The sequence below is a fragment of the Brienomyrus brachyistius genome, chromosome 5, assembly GCF_023856365.1.
Source record: "Brienomyrus brachyistius isolate T26 chromosome 5, BBRACH_0.4, whole genome shotgun sequence".
In the NCBI taxonomy this organism is placed as follows: domain Eukaryota; kingdom Metazoa; phylum Chordata; class Actinopteri; order Osteoglossiformes; family Mormyridae; genus Brienomyrus; species Brienomyrus brachyistius.
This window is the reverse complement of record NC_064537.1, coordinates 38,589,195-38,609,034: the sequence shown is the minus strand read 5'-3', so window position 1 is coordinate 38,609,034 and position 19,840 is coordinate 38,589,195. Positions and strand designations below refer to the sequence as shown.

The 19,840-nt window shown below is 39.6% G+C and overlaps 1 protein-coding gene across 4 annotated transcripts in view; it reads left to right on the top strand.

Annotated features, from left to right (window-relative positions):
* The window catches only part of LOC125742760 (potassium voltage-gated channel subfamily C member 1-like), a 54,395-nt gene extending 34,880 nt beyond the window's left edge, over positions 1 to 19,515 (top strand). The window contains exons 4-5 of one of the 4 annotated variants that reach the window (XM_049015084.1): positions 1,973 to 1,981; positions 5,065 to 6,469. In XM_049015084.1, coding sequence (XP_048871041.1) covers positions 1,973 to 1,981; positions 5,065 to 5,219 — 164 coding nt within the window. In that variant the 3' untranslated portion in view covers positions 5,220 to 6,469. Of the gene's footprint in view, positions 1 to 1,972; positions 1,982 to 5,064; positions 6,470 to 19,128 lie in introns of those variants that run through there. The other 3 variants (XM_049015082.1, XM_049015080.1, XM_049015081.1) reach the window with 3 other exon arrangements.
* Positions 19,516 to 19,840: the final 325 nt, after the last annotated feature.

The window sequence follows — 19,840 nt, the reverse complement described above, 5'->3', positions numbered from 1 at the left end:
CAGGAATGTTGTCAGGAGGAATCAGCAACAACAGAAATATGTAATGCATGATGCGGCAGCTTGGTGTGGGCAGCAGTCTCTTACCTGTAAAATCTCCCACAGTCTCCCACAGACGTAATACCTTATGTGTAAACTTTTAAATGTTATTTAATTTTTTTTTTGTGTAGCATAGGAATAATTCTCTAACATTATACGTCCAACATTAATACTCATTTTCTTCATTCTGCCTTTATTTTTGCCTGGTATCATATTAACATGCATTTCCATTCCATTCATAGGCTCCGTATACAGTCCTCATATTGTAACAAAGATTTGATGAAAGGTAGATATTCCTTTTCTGTGAGGATACGTACAGAGAGAACTTCTTCACTCACACATTTTTCCCATTGAAACTTACCCATTTCCTTTAAAATTTAAAGGCAAGTTTCATTTCCATTTTGCACACTGTGCTTCTTTCTCGGATCTCAGTAGTTTTTGTTCCTGTATTAAATACTCCATAAAGTTTTAACACATAGACATTGTTTCCTTGTTCAAATAAATAAGGGCACGTCCATAATTACAAACCTCCAATACTAGAAGAGAAAGAACCAACGAAGAGGAACCAGTGGGATTGTGTCTATTTTATACACTGAACAGGCCTTATCTTTATGAAAAGGGAAGCTGTATTGCTTGCAATACGTCTGTCATTCCATAGCAAGTTCCTAAATGTGTATTACAATGACTTGTTTCAACATATTAAAGGAAATCACCATTGTAGTCACAAATAGGCTTTAATTATAGTCTTGGATATGTTTTACCTGCAGGAGGAAAGCTTTAGTTTGATCAGTGCTCTCTATATGTCACAATAAATTTTTTTCAGTTTTAAATACCCAGATTTACTTGGACTGTTAGATTGCATTAACCTTCTTATTCTAGGAGGGTTTGGCTTTGAAGTGTGTTACTATAATTCATTAGCAAAATGGTGGATTCAGCTTTTTACACTCTTGGGTGGTATGCCTTTAAATTGGAAAATTGGTTTTTGAACACATTGACATGCGCCTTAAGATAATAATTAAATGGTTGTAATTGGAATGGCAGTGCCTAGCTTCCGAGGTGCTCAGTGCCACTGGGTTTTCCCTCAACTGCAATATAAATTTGTTCTTGTGTTTAAACATTGTTATATTAGCAAGAATCAGGAAGAATAATCATCTGTATAAAAATGATTCTTGACTCAATACGGACAAACATATGTTTTTTTTCCTAATTAATGTAGTGCTTTAGCAGCAGAGCTTAATTAACATTGTGTCACAGTGCCAGTGCACTGTACATTAGAAGATGTCTGTTCTCTTGATTTCATACTGAATCACTGCTAAACGCTACTATGCTATGACTTACTATGATGAAGAATGATGAAACTTTAATTATTATCCATTAATTTCATTCTCTTCCTTGTGAGCTGTGTCTGTGTTCCCATTCTCTCAAACCCCACCCTCCACTGCACCTTCAGCATGCTTCATACTTCAGCTTCTGCTTCCAAGAGAGAGCAAACCAATAGAAGATCATGCCCAATCATTTCCATCTTTAAGGCCTTTTGGGCCTTCATTGGATCTAAAAGAAACAGGAAGAAAACGGTCCAAACACAACTATCCGAGACTACATCTATCCAAACCAGCAATTAATGCCTATGATTATAATTCCTTAGCAGGGGTGAATGTTCACAACATTAAGGAACATCTCTTCTTTTTATACAGTATTAAGAGCTATGGGCATTCTGATAAATTAGTGTAAAGCAGGCATGACTTCGCAAGCTTTGTTTTGTTTGTCCTTCAGTATCTATTCATGCGTTAAACATATAACGTTTTCAAAGATGTGCTTTGAGTTGAACGGCCACAGATGCCGAAATGCACCGTTGCCTTGATCGGACATGGGTGTTTTAATTTGGAAATGGAAGAGTCTTAACACCATGAAGGGAATCATTCCTTGCATTACACAGCCTGCTTTTGTAAAAGAGCTTTCCTTAAGTGTTTCTTGTCATATATTAAGAATGGTAACAAAGGAGTATAATTTAACACAATAGCAAAGCTGGATTGATCGTAGCTTTTACTATGTAGCGTTAAAGCAAGGCTGTTACTTTTTTAGTGTCTCTCTTATCTTCTCCTTGTGTTTAGCTTATATCATGACTAATTGCTCGTAAGAGAGATTATCTGTCCAGGATTATCTAGCCTTACAGTTACATGACACATCCATTCCCTGCTGAGACCTGGAAATAGGCCCACATGCATCTTTTATTCTTCGTTTCAACTGCTCAATCTGTAACAAGTCGTCTAACTTCCAGGGAAAAAAAAAAACATCAATTGAATAATAGGAAAACTGGGAATTTTGTGCAGAGATGGTGGTCCAGAGTAAAGAGAAAGAGAATATAAAAATAAATCCTCACACCCTTTAGCTTGGCCCTGGGTTCTTCAAAAATACGCATATTAAAGAAAAGCTATCAATGTTTTATGGACTTTGCTTTTATCTGCCATTTTTAACAGCCATGTTTTTAAAGCATTGTAGAGTAATGTAGTAATGCTGTGTGATTTACCTCAATGTGCACTTTGGTAGGGTAAGATCCCAGCAGTAGTGTGTTACATGCCAGCCGTTATTTTGCGGCTTTACGGTATATTAAATATTGGAGTCCAATTGGCATCACCTCTAGGCCATATGCTCTTTAGGCTGACCATAAAGGGCAGATTTATTTCAAGTAGTCTGGGTATTTCATAGAGAAACGTGGACTGTGTGTAAGAGGAAGGCAGCTATTTCGATTTGGTTCTCTCGAAGAATTACAATGTCCTGGATCAGCTCAAAAATATAGACCAGATTGTGGTCTTTAAGAAATATTATACCAAAATGCCAATGAATTTATTACTACGTTAAAGATCTGTTTTCACATATATTATAAATAATAACATATGTAAAGTATCCAGTAACTAATAATATTGTTTTGGGTTGTATGTAAACATAGAGTAACGTCACAATATGTTTATACGTACATGTACGACACTGTGCAAAAGTCTTAGGCAGTCACAGAAAATTTGTGCTGGTGTAAAACTATGATGTCTGTCAAAGTGTGTCAGCTTTGCAGCAACCGTCCACTAATCCATGTATTTTTTGACTCAAACACTACCCCACCTTGTTTGACTAATCAATACCCCTTTCAATTATTTAACAAATCAAGTTAATTAATTAATTAATTTATTAATTGATAGAGCTGATGGAGAAATTTAATGAGTACATAGGAATGATTGGGGTGCCCCTATTTTTGATTTTTGGGAGCCAAAGCACAGTTTATCTAGCCATTCAACAGGATATCAGTTACCTTTTGGGGACCAGATGAAATTCCTGCATATTTTTTGTCACTGTTAATTTGTACAGTAAGTCCCCGTGCATTCGCAATTCGTGATCCGCGAATTCACAGATCCGTGAAAATTTCATTGGAACCGAACTTATTTGCATCCGCGATTTTTTCCCACGTCTGCGTTCCTTTTTATGTATACTGTACTGTACCTTTACAAGATGCGAATCCCATTCGCAAAGTTTATTCTCTTTGGAACTGTCATGACCTGCTCGTCCCATCCTCCCGTGCACCACGCCCCCTCATCTACCTCGTGTGGAATCCCAGTGTGATCAGCTGTTTCCAGTTGCTGTCATTAGTCCTGTGTATTTAAGTCTGCGTCTTAAGTATGTTTCCCGAGTCTGGTTATTAACGTCGTTTTGAGTTTGCAGCCTGTTCCGGTCTCCTGCTTGTCTTTACCTTTTGATTAAACCTGTGTTCCCCGATTCCTTGCGTCCTGTCCCTACTTCCCCGGTCCGGGGCCTGGCAGTACGTGACAGGAACGCTAATGGTTCCATAAATATTAGGGTTTCCATCTCGAGACGCATTTGTTGTAAACACTGATCGGGTTAGTTTTAAAAGGTAATATATTAAGCTAACTTTTAAATGAAATTAAAGTGTTTTGGGAGCATATTTAGAGTTTAAACTATAGAAATAAGCACATATTACCATTTTTTGTGACTCTACAAACATTCGCGAATCCTCCTCATTCGCGACGGATTCTGGAACGCTACCTCGCGAATGTCCGAGGTCTTACTGTATATGTTGCAATGCCAAAATATGTGCGTGTATGTTTTCTGGGAAAATAAACAATTACTAAGATGAATAGCTTTAAACATTTTCTTTGACTGCCTAAGATTTTGCACAGTACTGTGCGTGTGTGTGTGGATTTGGTTTATATTGCATTGTGGGACCAGATTTCCTCAACAATGTGATAGACTTCAATGTTGTGGGGACCATTTTTCAGGTCCCCACAAAGATCTGTGAATGCAACCAAAAAACTAAAAATGGCAAAAGTTTGGTTACTTATGGTTAAGGTTAGGGCCGGGTTGGGGTTAAAGTCATCATGTTAGGCTCTCCCCATAAAAATGAATGGAGTTCCCACAAAGATTTAAGTATCAACCTGTGTATGTGTGTGTATATGATATAGTAAAATGGTCAAAAAAAGTTTTAACTTATGTCAATGATTGAGTTACGTATTTCATAACTCTCATTTTCCTGTTTTGTCCTGTCCTGTCTTGTCTCTGTCTGTCTGTCTGTCTTTGTCTGTCTCTTGCAATATAATTTTATATTACTTCGTTTTATTTTGCCTTTGTAATTATGCTGAAAAATATTACATTTTTCTCATTATGTAATTGTAAAACTGCTTTCTAATTGTTATTATTCATAAACTTACACACTATATGGTCACTCTGCTTTTGTAAACTAAAATGCAAATTATATCTAACAACATCAAATTGGTTGTTTTTCACATAAATCATCTGCTTCCATCTACAATTAACATATTATTAAAAATATCATCTATTCATTTTGACAATTAACCTGGCAAATGCATTAATGAAATCAACCACTGGGTTGCATTTCTGACTCATGAAAATCAATTCCCATTGGCCAATCTGGCCGACTCATTCGCATTGGCTAATTGGCCCGGCTCATTCCATTGGCTAATTGGTCTTGCTGATTCCCCACCTCCATAAAAAATCTGTCAATAGCTCCGGGCTATGAGAAATCCCGCAGTATGAGCAACATCTCAGGAATGACTGGCTCCTACATTCGCCTCACCCAAATTGCACCGACCACCAGTCCCCAATATGAGGCCCCGGGGCCCCTGCACCGGTGCTGCTCTCCCATTCCCTCCATCAGGTAGTTGGAAGAGGAGAGGGAGCTCCTGATGATCAGCCAAAAGCAATACAGACTGACACTCAAGCAAGAGAACTAAGCATGATGCAAATGTAATGATGATACTGATAATAGTAATCGATATATAAATCATACGTAATCACTTGTTTTCGCAGTGTTTAAGTTAGGGGATGGAAAAGAACAAGGATGTGCAAAGCACCTGCAATAGAAAATGCTTCAGTAGAGTGCTTGAATTCACAATACTGATGATTATCGTAATGCAGTTGCTTCCAGTATAATACCTATAAATGCAAACTCACAGTGTATGCACTGTACAATATTTATATTTTGGACAATGCTACTGATGTAAGCCATGTGTACACTTTGTAATATCGAAGCCCTACATATGAAGACAGCATAGAATAACAGAATTACACCTTTTCTTATAGCACATTTTTAAAAAGTGACTTGTCAGAAATCATTTGACAGTCAACACAACACCCAGTTAAAAGTAATAAAAAATATCATGTACACTTAAGAGTAAGGCCATATTTTACAATGCAGCTCAGGCAACCAGGTTTCAAAGTTAGCATATTATCACTGTTATTGTGAACTGCTGTGTTTAGGAGCTGCAAGATTTCATTGCAGTCTTCCTATATCTGATTAGCTTAAATGATATCACATAGGTAGCCCACTTTAAGAAAATACCTTTTTGAAAAAAAGGTAGTGTCAAAAGGAAAAGAATGTGAATGCATTTATATGAGGCTTTTTGAAGAGCAAAGGTCCTTACGCCCACCAAATCTGCCTCCACTGCCAAAGGCCACTCCTTGTGCTTCTGTTGTCTCTTGACACATAGTGGACTCAGTGAATTCTTAATCTGAAGGTTTCAATGTTTCTTTCATTATGATTGCTGTTTAAAATGAAAATGATTGATTCCAGTCGTTTCCTGCCAGTTTCTTAGGAATTCCGAAAAGCAGCTGACTTTCTCAGGCAGCATGTGGTGAACTTAGAACTTGGGGTAGTGGAAATCCCTTTTCCAAATCTTTTCATTTCACCGGTTAAGTGCTAAAAACTAAATGAAGACCCATAGACACTGTGGTTCTCTAGAAGTACTGGAGGCTCCTCAGCTTTTGATTAACAGTTGCTATCAGTTGTAGGTTCTACTCTTTGCCTTTTATCACTTATTTCACTCCAACTTTCCATATCCTAAAGATGCTGAAATGTAAAGCTTCTAAATTTACTAAATGAAACCACAAAAAGAAAAATTTGCTATTTAATATTCACAGATATGCAATATATATATATATATATATATATATATATATATATATAGTATATATAATATATGCCTAAATATAATTTGTAGCATTGTGCCAAATCAATGAAAGTATAGATTTTTCATCCATTAGGTAATTAATAATAACAGTACTAATCGTAGGGCATTCTTTTATAAGTAGTGTAAACTTTATTTTATCAGATTTATATTCACAGAAATATATAACCACGCAGCATTCTAAATACAAGTATAAAAATATTTGGGAAGTGTGTTTACTTTTTAAATGTTTTCCTGTATAGGTTTCTGTTTGAATTCATTCCTCTGTCAAATTCAGGAAAAAAATGAATTGAGCAAAGTTGCACTTTGTTACCCTGTAGGAACTGTGTTACATTATCTTGTTTTTAACTCCTGGAACACATTGAGGATTTGGGTAACAGGACTGCAGAGAAATCTGTTCATCAGAGAAGCTTTGGTGTCCTTTCTCACCTCCAACTGCTGCTTTAAACTGGACAACATAATTAATGGCCTCCTGTAAAATCAGTATCATACCCTCAACACAGGGAATTAACATCAATCAAGTTTCATCATCAGAGGACCTTTGGCAGCTATAGGCTTGGGCTAGAAAGAGAGAATTGGCAGGCTGCTGAGATTCACTGACAGATGTGTCCAGAGGTAAATTAAGTAATGTTTAGTTACTATATATGTCTGGTAATTGTTTGGTTGTTTTGTACTGTTAAATGTTTATAATATCAATATGACAATGTTTAATTATTGCTTTCATAATCAGTTTCAAGTTTTTGTAATGATTGGTTCTATTTAAATTCTTGTAAAAATATTCTATATTACATGAACATTTTAAATGTTAAACTTTGTGATTTTCATGTAGGATTACGTGTCATTGGGGTACACACTGGCAGCATTGCTCAATTGTGTTTCAGAGAGAAAAAAAAAGCTCAGGACACTTTTGAAATACTGTAATCAAAAGAAACATATCATGTTGAAAGAAGAGCCCTTTAGGAGACGTTGAATATCTGGGCAATTGGTTAGAAGAACCATTTAGAGTGACAAAAACTAACAAGCAGTGTTTTCAAAGCAATGTTTATTGTACTACACTTGCAGTATGAAATGTATGTATGTGTACCTATGTGTATGATTTAATCTAAAGATAATTTGAAGGTTATTAATGTACTTCTTGAGGAGTGAAGGATGATGGGAACTGGAGTTGGCACAGGGTCTATTCACTGATTTGCCCTAATACAGGACCTATTCACTAATCATTTAGGCCCCAAATCCCTGTACCTCTTACCTTCTAAACAGTTGTGTTTTAACTGACTGTTAAAATCAATATTTGGCATAAATATCTGAATATTTATCTGAAGTTGTACTGATTTCTACGTGCATGGGGATCCAGTGCTAGCAATAACAAATTAATGTTCTACGTGTCATAGCTTGCGTGTATCTTTTTCCAATCATGCATATTCTAACAATGTGTGACAAATATATGCAAACAGAAGCAGTAACTGTGATCACTAACACAAAAACACCATTCTTCTGTACCTAAACTACCCTTTCTTCCATTTCAGTCGCATTTTTTCATCATCCTATTTTCATTACTGAGGTTTATCGTTCCAGAGGATTATTTCCATAAGAGGAAGCTCTTAGACAGAACACCATTGGCTTATCCATTGTGCAAAACTTTCAAATAATTCATCACAAGCAAAGGGTCAACAGCAGGGAGATACTGACCTTGGCCATTTGCAGTTCTTTAATTGTTGTTAGAATTGATATATATATATATATATATATATATATATATATATATATATATATATATATATATATATATATATATATATATACAGACAGCCACACACACACACACATATATACACACATATATATAATGCAAGTATATATATAAATGTGAAAATGGGTTACTCATTAAAATGTTGGACCTATAGTTGAAAAGACCTTCATTACATTGTTAAATAAAGGTGTTTTATGTGCCAGATAATGTTGGAAACAGATCTACACTATGACCAGTTTGTGCTTGCAAAATGCAGTGTTTATATAAAATATTATTCATATATTTCATAGACTAAAAAAGCAAGGATTTTTTTGTGAAACGTTTACTGATCAACTGTGGTACGAAAATTATAAATCAACCTCTCTGATAACTCTAGTTGAGCCACTTAGAATAAAACTCTGGATCTCTCAGTTGATGAGTAAAGCAATCTCTTTTACTCAAGCAATTCCAGCAAAGTCACACTCTGGCTCTCGGTACCAAGTCATACCCAGCACAAAGAGCAACCAAATGATAAACCATAACTCCCAATTCCCTATAAGGACTTCTAAGTTCTGATTGGTCACAAAACACCAACAAACCAAACTTAAACGTATAACAAACACAATTCTCCTGCTCTATTGGTTCACCTTCATAGCAAGGTAAAATCCACCCATCTTGCTTAATTTACCGGAATCTGTCTTGACTTCTAGACTCTACTTGAGATATGTATATGGATATTGATTATATGACATTGAATCACTGTTAGTGTTTGGGTGTTCCGTTGATTAATGATTAACACATTGACGTATTGCCATTGAATCACTGCAAATGATTAGTATGATTAATGTAACAATTACTTATACTTTTGCACAACTGCGTAACATATTGTATATTGTGTACTGCGACTATTTTATAACTATAACTCTTTGTGCACCAGTTGGGGCAGCTTCGATTCTCTTCCTGTAAGAGGTTTCTCCCGCCCTTTGCTCTGCTGTCTGTCTCTCCAAGGTCTGAACTTTCTTCAGGGTCTTCAGAACTTACTGCAGGCAGCTATCACAAAGCAAGGCCACACAGTATTCACAACAATCTCTTCTTGCCTAAGTCCTAAGACATAACAGACCCAATATGCCTCCCCTCCCGGGTATACCAGTGTCCAATTTTACTTCCACAGTCCCCCCTTTTGAACACGCGCTGTTCACAGAAAATCAGAGTCCACAGTGTAGTAGCCTTCCGGGCGAAAGCGCAACGAGGTGAAGTGGGCCGGTGGTGGTTGGATGGAACATGTGTCCCCACCAGAGCTGGCGTTGCTGGTCACATTGATGACAACCTGGGGCTGTGGGTTGCAGAGCCAAGCAGGTATGGGAGGATCATCCAGTTATGGAGCTACTAAACAGCAATATGATTAGTAGCAGCACTACAAGCAAAAGCAATATACTAAAAACTAATGTCCTGAATACCCTGAGGAGGAAAGAACCAATTGTCCCAGCTGTACTCAAACAGTCCATGCTCTTCATGTATTTCAGACATCTGTTTGTGCATTACGTTCTCTGGATCCTGCACAGTCTGAGAAGAATCAGGGATGTACGTGCCACATATGGTTTTGCAGAGCTACCTGCTTAACCGCAGATAATTCACCTTTAACAGCCTTTATAGTATCAAGTGTCTGATTGGCCACATTTTCAACTGCAGTCTACAGGGCAGCCACCTCTGTCTGAAGATCTGCCACTCCAAGGGATGGAAGAAAAATCCTATAGAAGGGCCCATGCCATAGAAGTGTGGGGCATATAATGACAATCCCAACAGTTTGAAACATTCAGCTCGGCAGTCACCGCTCGGGCCAAAAGCTCCACAGCATTGGCATCCATCACCTCCCTTTTCCCTCGATCCAGAATTTGTTGTGTGGTTGGCTCTGTTGGAGTACAGCGTGCAACACAGTTGGAAAAAGCGGTTCTGCAAAACATTATAGCATCGATCCCAAATATAACTGTCACAATGCAAGTGGCTATCATGGAAAGGCAATACAGTTGTGACATTCTCAGGGGCCAGTCTTGAAAGAACCACCAGGGTTGGACACGCATCTGCAGTGGATTCGATGAACCCAGGCATCGATTCCCTCCACTTTCACTGCGTGAGGGGTCATCATCAGGACCTGCCGTGGCCCCCACCATCTCGGCGTGTTCCATCGTTTCCTCCTAAGATCATGAACTAACACCCAAGCTCCCTGGTTCGAGTGGTGCCACAGGTCGTAGCGGCTTACCCTCTGGATTCCTCCAATTGGCACGGACCTGGTCTCAGGCTGCGCCTATTGCTCACCGCAAACCTGTAAGAAAAGTCAGCAAATCTCCATCCACGGTCTCCAGTCTGACATATCGTGAGCGAGACAGAACATGCATTGGCCTTCCTATCAACACTTCCAAAGGAGCCAACCCTGTTTAGCAATGTGTCCTGGCTGTCATGGTCAACAAACACCAGGGCAGGCCCGTCGTCTCTGAAATTTTGACCAAATTCAGTTTCAGTGTTTCATTTGCCCTCTCCACCATCCCTCCATTCAAGGGGTGATAGGCACAATAATGCTTCAAATCAATTTGCATCCAATGGGACAATTTAGCCAGGGTCTCTGCGACAAACGCAGGACCATTGTCTGTGGTAACACAATAGATGGAATGCCCCATCGAGGAATCACCTCCTTTAACAGACATTTACCCAACCTTGGGGCATCGGGGTGGCGGCAAGGGAATGCCTCCACCCATCTGGTAAACAGATCTACAATCACTGAACAATACTTGTATTCCCTGCACAGCATTAGTTCAATGAAATCCATCTGCAGGTGATTAAATGGGCTTTGGGGACTTGGGGTCACTGCAGGGTTGGTTGAAATGCCCTTTCCCACATTAAATTTCATGCACACCATACACTTCCCCCAGAATAGGGCAGCAGCTGCGGCAAACTAGGGGCATGTCACACCCGAGTCACAGCTGCCATGATCCAGGCCATGAACGGCTTTGCGCATCACTGGATACACGGATCTAGGGAGATAAGGTCGGTTAGTCCCAGAATGCCGCCACACGCCTCCCCCATCACACCATGCTCCGCCCCGTTTCCATCTGCGGAGCTCAGCCTCCGAGTCCAAATGCTTTGAGTAGTATTCAACCAGTTTGCACCTTCCGCCGTGATACTGAGTCAGAACTGAAGTCATGAACCCTTTTTTTTCGTCCACATACTACGTAAACGGCTTTCTATAGTCAGGCACCCCCAAAGCTAGGGCTGACATTAACGCCTGTTTTAAATCAGTCCGGGGGCCTTCAGCTTCGGGCGTCCATGTCAGTCTGTCTGTCATTCCTAGTCCAATTGTGAAATCAACCAAGGGCTGTGACCTCTGTGCATAGTCCTGAATCCAAGGCCTACAATAGCCAATCATGCCTAGGACTGAAAGCAATTGCCATTTAGTCTCTGCTTTTGGGCATCTCCTGTATGGAGGCCAATCGGTCTGGTCCTAATGACCTTCCCTCACTGGACAACACATGTCCAAGGTATTTTACCCTTTGTGACCCCAGCTGCAGCTTTTCTTTAGAGACTTAACATAGCTATGGTGTCCTGTTTACAGGACTTGTGAATGTGAGAGCAAAGCAGCAAATCATCCACATACTGTACCAGTGTGCTGCCCCCAGGGGCAATGAACCCCTCCATTTTTTTGCCGACTCCTGCCCATACACGCTAGGTGCCTCTGTGTAGCCCTGGGGCATCACTGTCCAGGTCCACCTCTTCCCCTGAAAGGTGAAGGTGAACCAGTACTGGGAATCTGGATCTACTGGGATAGAAAAGAATGCATTAGCCAAGTCAATGACAGAAAACCATTTGGCCTCTGCTGGTATGGAAACCAGAATTGTAATTGGATTGGGTACAATAGGAGTCCTGGGGTGTATGGCTGCATTTACACCCCTCAGATCTTGTGCAAACCTCTAAGTACCATTTGCTTTTTTCTACAGGTAAGATAGGAGAATTAATTGAAGAATAGGCTATTTCCTTAATAGCCCACCTTTTCACCAGATCTGCATGTACTTCTTTCACTCCCTCCTCTGCTTCTCTAGATAAGGGAGACTGGACCTTGTGAGGCCAAAAGTCAGACTTGGGGTGGACCACCAAAGGCTCAGCTGACACAGCTTTGCCAAAATCATTTTCCCTCTATCCACAAACAATCTGGTACCTCCCCTAACTGGCAGTGAATCATCACCTTTCTCCTTATTTCCCTCTGCATCCCCCTTTCTCTTTACCTCTATACACTGATGTATTTTCTACCTTTGCACCTGTCTGTCTCCACTCATCCACCTTCCCTCTTCCACGCTCACCCACTCACTCTTTTTCTCGCACACTGCCACCCAGGGTCATAAATCTTTCCATTCTAATGACCCTTTTTTCCCGTATGATACATGGGGGACCGACCCTCCCACATACCACTGCTCCTGGTCAGCTGACAAACGGAGAGATGCAGCAGACCTGTCTTCTGCCACATAGAGGTAATCTAAAACATCTCTCCCGGTTTATCCACTCAGCCCCTCCTTTTCCAGAAAACTGAGCAGTGCAATGCAATCTTTCAGGCTGTTCTTGTACTTCAGGGATAGTCTCTCTCTCTCTCTCTCTCTCTCTCTCTCAGAATTGTATCAACAGCTAGCCAACAAGTGGCAAAGTTTTCTTTCTCCAATAAACAAAACAGTCCCACAGCCTCTGAGGTCACTGTGAAACCGTCTTCCCCCATTTCTACTTTCATCCCCATCGTGGAGAAACTCTTCTTGTTTCACAGAAGGCTGTGGCATCAGGCCCATTGCTCCCCCCCCCCCCCTTCTTCAGCATCAGGGGCAGAAGGCTCAACGCTCCCTAAAGGAGGAGGGACACAGGCAGGAGGACGAGGTGCAGGTGGCAGCAATGGAGGAGGGGATACCTCAGGAAAGACTGGATATCTGAATTAGGCTTTCTCCAGCATCAGCTTCAGGCAGAGAAACAGCAGCAGTCGGATCGGCCCCGCCTTCCCCTCTGCTAACCTTTTCTCTCAGCTGCTCCACTCTTGTCTGCCACCCCCTCCTACCTCTCACCAAGGCCACAAACTTCCATCGATAATAATATTCTGGCTTGTACATTCCCTTACCACAACAACCATTTCTCCTCCTTTCCAGCATTGCCTCACAACATTCTAGCTTCAATATGTTTAGAGTGCCCTCCTTCGGCCATCTACCCCCAGTCTGACTATTTCAATTTTTTCAAGCCTTCTTTAGTCTCAGGCCTGTCACCCTTTCCATTATCTGCCTTGGGGATGGTTTTCCCGGTTCCCCTTTTTTTACACTTCCTCAGCTCCCCCATGGTCTCAGAGTCCCTTTCGGGAGGGTGTGGGTGTTTGCTTGACGCACTCCCCATTATTTCCCCTTTAACAAATGCCATTGAAAATAGGACCTATGAAACATTTGTTCTGTCCCTGATATCCTACACACTCCCCTTCTCAAGGTAGCTGCCGTCTGTACAAAGCACGCAGCTGCTGGGTGGCCACTAAACTACAAGGCACCTTGTTACTGGGTGACGAAGGATCATAAAAGAACCATGTGTAACTCCAAATATTGCATGTTTTAAAAGCAAAAGCTCACCCCAGTCTGTATATCTCAGGTCCAACACATTCTCCAGACCCCTTTGTGCTATATTAGTGACACTTGTATCCCACAGCGCGGAGCATAATCAACTCGATTGTATCGTTTTATCCCACTGAGGAAACCCCACACCCTTTACCACATACACATTCTTCAAAAGCAACACATACAACCCTATCGATATACACCCTTATACTCCCGTGGGACCGAGAGTGGTCCAAACTCCGAACAGTCCCACAGCTTGGTGCCAGAGGTCTACGACAGCACCTGTCTTTGGATGTTCCTGTCCTCACACAATAATCTTACCCATCATTGGCTTGTTACGCAGTACTGTGCAACAGCATGCAATGCATTCACTGTCCAGCCTTCACCATACAGTGCCGTGCCACGCAGTGCACACACCACCCTGCTCTCTGCCCCAAGCCATCACCGTTGTGTCTGGCTCCCATGCGAGTGATGGCTTCCCTGCCACCTTGTGCCCCGTCGCAAAATGTACAGGTGTGCCACTTAAAATCAAGGACTTTCCCAATGTCTCGTGCATCCACCTATCACGTAATAGGACTCAGGTGTCATCCCCTTCTCGCAGCGCACCCTTTCCCTATTACAGGTGGCTCGCCCAATGGCCTTTTAACCGTGGTCAGTGCTTCCCCATGCTTGGAATCCCACAGTCATGGCGGACTCTCACGTAACACATTCAAACGCTACCAAAAACATAACCTTCAGCAACAAGCAAAGCAGCAGAAAGAATGAATAAACAGAGAAGCCTTTACCTCACCAAACCAGGTCTGGCCAATTTAGTCTCAGGAATGTTCAGGTCTGGGACAGCATGATCTCCGTTGTTTCTCGACGAGGGACTGGGTCAGTCCTTAATCTCATCTGGATCTGGTCCCATCAGGCTCTACGCCATACTCACTTCTATCGCAGGACCCCATCGTCTGGAACAAACAAAGAACTCAGCTGCCCCACGTTGGGTGCCAAACTGTGGTAGTAAAATTATAAATCAACCTCCCTGATAACTCTTATAAATCAACCACTTAGAAACTCTGGACCTCTCGGTTTGGTGAGTAAAATAATATCTTTTATTCGAGCAATCCCAGCAAAGCGCTCCCGTCACACTCTGGAACTCTGGTACCAAGTCACATCAAGCATAAAGAGCAACCAGATGATAAACCATACTGTAACTCCCAATTCCCTATAAGGACTTCTAAGTCCTGATTGGTCACAAAACACCAACAAACCAAGCTTAAACATATAACAAACACAATTCTCCGGCTCTACTGGTTCACCTTGGTAGCAAGGTAAAATCCACCCATCTTGCTTAATTTACCGGAGTCTGTCTTGACTTCTAGGCTCTACTTGAGATATGTATATGGATATTGATTATATGACATTGAATCACTGTTAATGTTTGGGTGTTCCGTTGATTAATGATTAACACATTGACGTATTGCCATTGAATCACTGCAAATACATGGTTAACATATGATTAGTATGATTAATGTAACAATGACTTATACTTTTGCACTACTGTGTAACATATTGTATATTGTCTACTGTAACTATTTTATAACTATAACTCTTTGTGCACCAGTTGGCGCAGCTTTGAGTCTATTCCTGCAGGTGGTTTCTCCCCCCCTTTGCTCCGCTGTCTGTCTCTCTAAGGTCCGATCTTTCTTCAGGGTCTGTGGAACTAACCGCAGGCAGCTATCACGAAGCGAGGTCACACAGTATTCAAAACAATCTCTTCTTGCCTAAGGCCTAAGACATAACAGACCCAATATTCCAACCTCCCGAGCCTACCAATGTCTAATTTTCCTTCCACACAATAAATCAGTTTCAGTTTGGGTAGAATTAATGACAATAAATATTAATATATTTTTGTGTTTGAAATTATGCTTCAGAAAATACACAAAATTTTTACGATATCCATATGAGTTAATTCTAAAACTAAAATATCTATTAATTTGATTTTGATTCACTTTCATACTACAAAAGGATAAATTCTGTCTTTTCTGTTTCATTTCTCCAAAATTCAGGAATCCAGGAAGTGGTGGTAATATGTAAATATAACTTTAATGATATTTGTAGCTTATTTAATTAACTGTCTAGCTGATATCAAGTGAATGCTTAAATAACAACATTGCCAAGATTTGGTTTTAGGAATGCAAATCTAATGAATACTTTTTAAAAATAATATTTTCCCTCCCCAGATATATTTCAGCTGAATTAACCTGCCACTGATTTGCCTTTAGTTCTGATAGTAAGCTAACACTGTAAAATTACCCATCTTCTAGCATTATAAAGATAATGAAAGAAAAAGCAAACCATATTGACCTATGCAGTAGACAAAATGTTCATTTACCTACAGAACAAGGTCAAAGAATAATAGAAAAAAATAATACTTCCATAAGGAAAAGTGATCCACAAATGTCTACTTATATATTCATTTTTGTTATGGCTGAATGGAAACATCTTTTGTTTGGAAAGCGAAGAGTCATTTAACTACACTGCCTTGCCCTGCGCTTCCAAAATACCCAAGTTTGTAGTTCACAACTAAATCAGAAAAATACATTATTATTATTATTATTATTATTATTATTATTATTATTATTATTGTTATTCGTTAGAATTCTGACCCAGCTGTTCTTGGAACTTTTTACTTTTGTTTAAAAAAATGTTGACATTATTTAATGTTTTAATTGATTAGAGGTGCGGCATGGTGGTGCAGTGGTTAGCACTGTTGCCTCACACCTCTGGGACCTGGGTTTGAGTCTCCGCCTGGGTTACATGTGTGTGGAGTTTGCATGTTCTCCCCATGTAGTCTTGGGGTTTCCTCTGGATGCTCCGGTTTTGCCCCACAGTCCAAAAACATGCTGAGGCTAATTGGACTTGCTAAATTGCCCGTAGGTGTGCGTGTGTGAGTGTGCCCTGCGATGGGCTGCCCCCCCTTCCTGGGTTGTTCCCTGCCTCATTACTTTTTTCTTTGTTGTTAGGAGAGTTTAAAACGTGACAAACTTCATCTGTCCATCAAGCCCTTAATTTACGTCCAATCACCCAAACATTCATTTTCAGCTGAGGTGCTCGGCAGAGAATCTCAGGTGACACGGGACAGCATGAGGCAGGAATGCCAGTTAGAGTTACGATGTCATGGAGATTTTCATCCACCCTAAAAAAAAAGATCACCTTTTGGTCTGTGAGATTATCGCATAACGATATTTAGAGTTCCACGAATCGACATCTATTTTGCAGTTTTAGACTTATGTGTTGTTTGTTGTAGCCTCATGTACAAAACTACATTAATATTAATGTACAAATATGTACAAAACTACATCAGGGTTTGTTACCACTGGTCATGGGGATCGAGTAATTGGATTTTATTGACGTGTTAGAAGCAGAGGTAAAAAAGTCATGTTTACTAAAGGTTAAAAGTTTATTGCCCTTAGCTTGATTTGGCTAGTTTGTCTCCCTCAAATAAAAACATGCAAATAAGTTGTAGTTCATTCAAGCTATTTAATTGTTAAGGATCTTAAATACTGAATTTTAATAGATCTATTGACTGTTTAATGACTTTGTTAAAATTTTTAAAGTAAAAAGTAGAAGAAAACCCTGTATTTTTGTGTTTTTTTTTCCCAGACACACCTGCACCAAAATCACATTCAGTTAAACAGATGTTACAAAGCTCTACATACCTACAGCATTCCCAAAGACTGGCATAGAGAAGCTCTGAAAATCAAATTACCCCTTTAAATACCTGTGGCAATCAGAAGCAGAATGTCACTTTGGTGTTATTTTTGGAAAAAAAAAATTAAACACACAGCAGTCACACAGATCCTATTCTACAAGCATCTGTAAACACATGCACAATGTGAGCTCAGTGATTTATTTGCTCATCATTTGAAATTTTTTTCCTTTATGTTCTAAAATTGACTTTAGTATTAAGCCATTTAATAATGACATTACCATGTCTCCTCTCTATTGCTTTAACAAATCACTAACTGAATGGAAAGGTAAGAAAACAATAACAAGTGAATGAAAAACTAGATGGACAGGCAATAAAATAATACGGAGGTATTTTGAATGGTTTGCAAGCTCAACATATTTCTTAAAGAGTGACTGGATGTCAAACTAAGCAACAGTACTGAATCAGCGAAAATGTTTTGAGAAAATGAAACAATAAAGAAAACTTGATGCTGCAGACTTCATTGTTCATTTACATTCTTATACATCTCTGTATGTGATGTTCTGTGTCTTATTAATGTACAGTGTGTTTTTTGCATCCTATGTATCCATCTTCTGTTATTATTTCAATTAGTTTTGCTTTGGAGGATTGACATGCAATATATATTCTACTGTAATTTTTATTTTGTGTGCACACATTGTTGTGTTTTGTTATAGATATATTTACGTCTGTATAACTATTATTATTTAACATGGGTCTAATTATGACTTTTATTATGAGTACAGAACTGAATGGATAGTGCATGAGCACAAGCATTCAAGTACGAGTTAGTACTTATTACTGCTGATCTATTTATTTTATATAATTTCTCACAGTCATGAGGTGTCTGGGAGGTTGTGTGATTATATTTAGTATTTTCATTTTATTATGTTGATGGGCTGACCCCCCATCCTGGGTTGTTCCCTGCCTCGTGCCCATTGCTTCCGGGATAGGCTCCACCCAATAGGATAAGAGGTTTGGAAAATGGATAGGTGGATTTTATTATGTTTAATGGAACACAAATCAGAACAATGTCAAGAACCTGTTATGGAAAATTACTGCTCCACTGTAAGAGAAATTTAAAGGAAGAACAAATGTTATATTTAATGTGATGATGTGCTTCCCTCAATGTAAAACTAAAAGCCAAAAATAAAATTAAGTTCTTAGATTCCTGTGCAGCATTTTCTGAAGTGTTTATGGTGATAATGGCTTTGAGGATACCCAGTCTTAAAAATGTCTGTTACTCGATAAGCAGCTACCAAGCCAGTCCTCAGAACCATTTTAAAGTATGAACTTTTCGGATGCGATGGACATTCATCAAGGTCATCAAAATGTTCTTTTTGTAATTGTGAGGACTAAATAAATCTGTTTCTGGGTATTTTAGTCTTAAATATTTATGTAATGTATGTAAGTTATGTGGATGCAGCCTGTAAGCAGAAATAATTTTGAGTATAATTGAGTATAATTAGTGAATTCATCGTCAGTTCCTTTTTTGTCTCTAACTTGTTCAATTGTTCTGTTTTACAGTGGTGAGTTTCTAAATACCCCTTTTTCTGTAAAGAAGAAAAGTAAATCATGAATCACTTAATTGTGAATTCTTGGACTGAGCTGAGTGAAGATGATTTTGACGCAGATGGAGGGACAGGAACATGAGGAATGTGAGAAGAAGACTCTGCGAAGACAGGCAAAATAAGGCCAGGTCTTCATCTTGTAATCAAAGCAAACTCCTTTGACCTGTCATTCCAGCTTCAATCAACTGATAGAATGACACTTAACTAAGTCAGCAATGTAAAAATGCAACTAAAAAAGCGACTCCTTGTTGCATTGCACCTTGGCTGGCTGATAGTCACAACCAGAGCAGCAGCTAAGCTGTTTCACTGGGCATGAAATCAAGATATATAAAAATACTAAGAGCCTGAAGCAATACTATTGACCATGTAGCATTTCTGCTAACTCAGCGTAGCATTTGTTGGCTGTCAACAGACTGATATATTATTTCGTGACAAAACAGCCTAAAGTTCTTTAACAAGACTGTAGGCTTTCTTTCCTGAGAGCTTAACAGTGTTACCACTTCCCTGTCAAAGTATACACTGCAAACTAGCACAGCACACAGAAGAAGAGGCAAAGGCAGGACTCGTTATGCCAAGCCCAGCTAATTTCAGCAGGATCACCATGGCTATATAACACTGAAGCAGTGAAGTTATTTGCCATAACATTAGATATTTCTTCCTTTTATCTG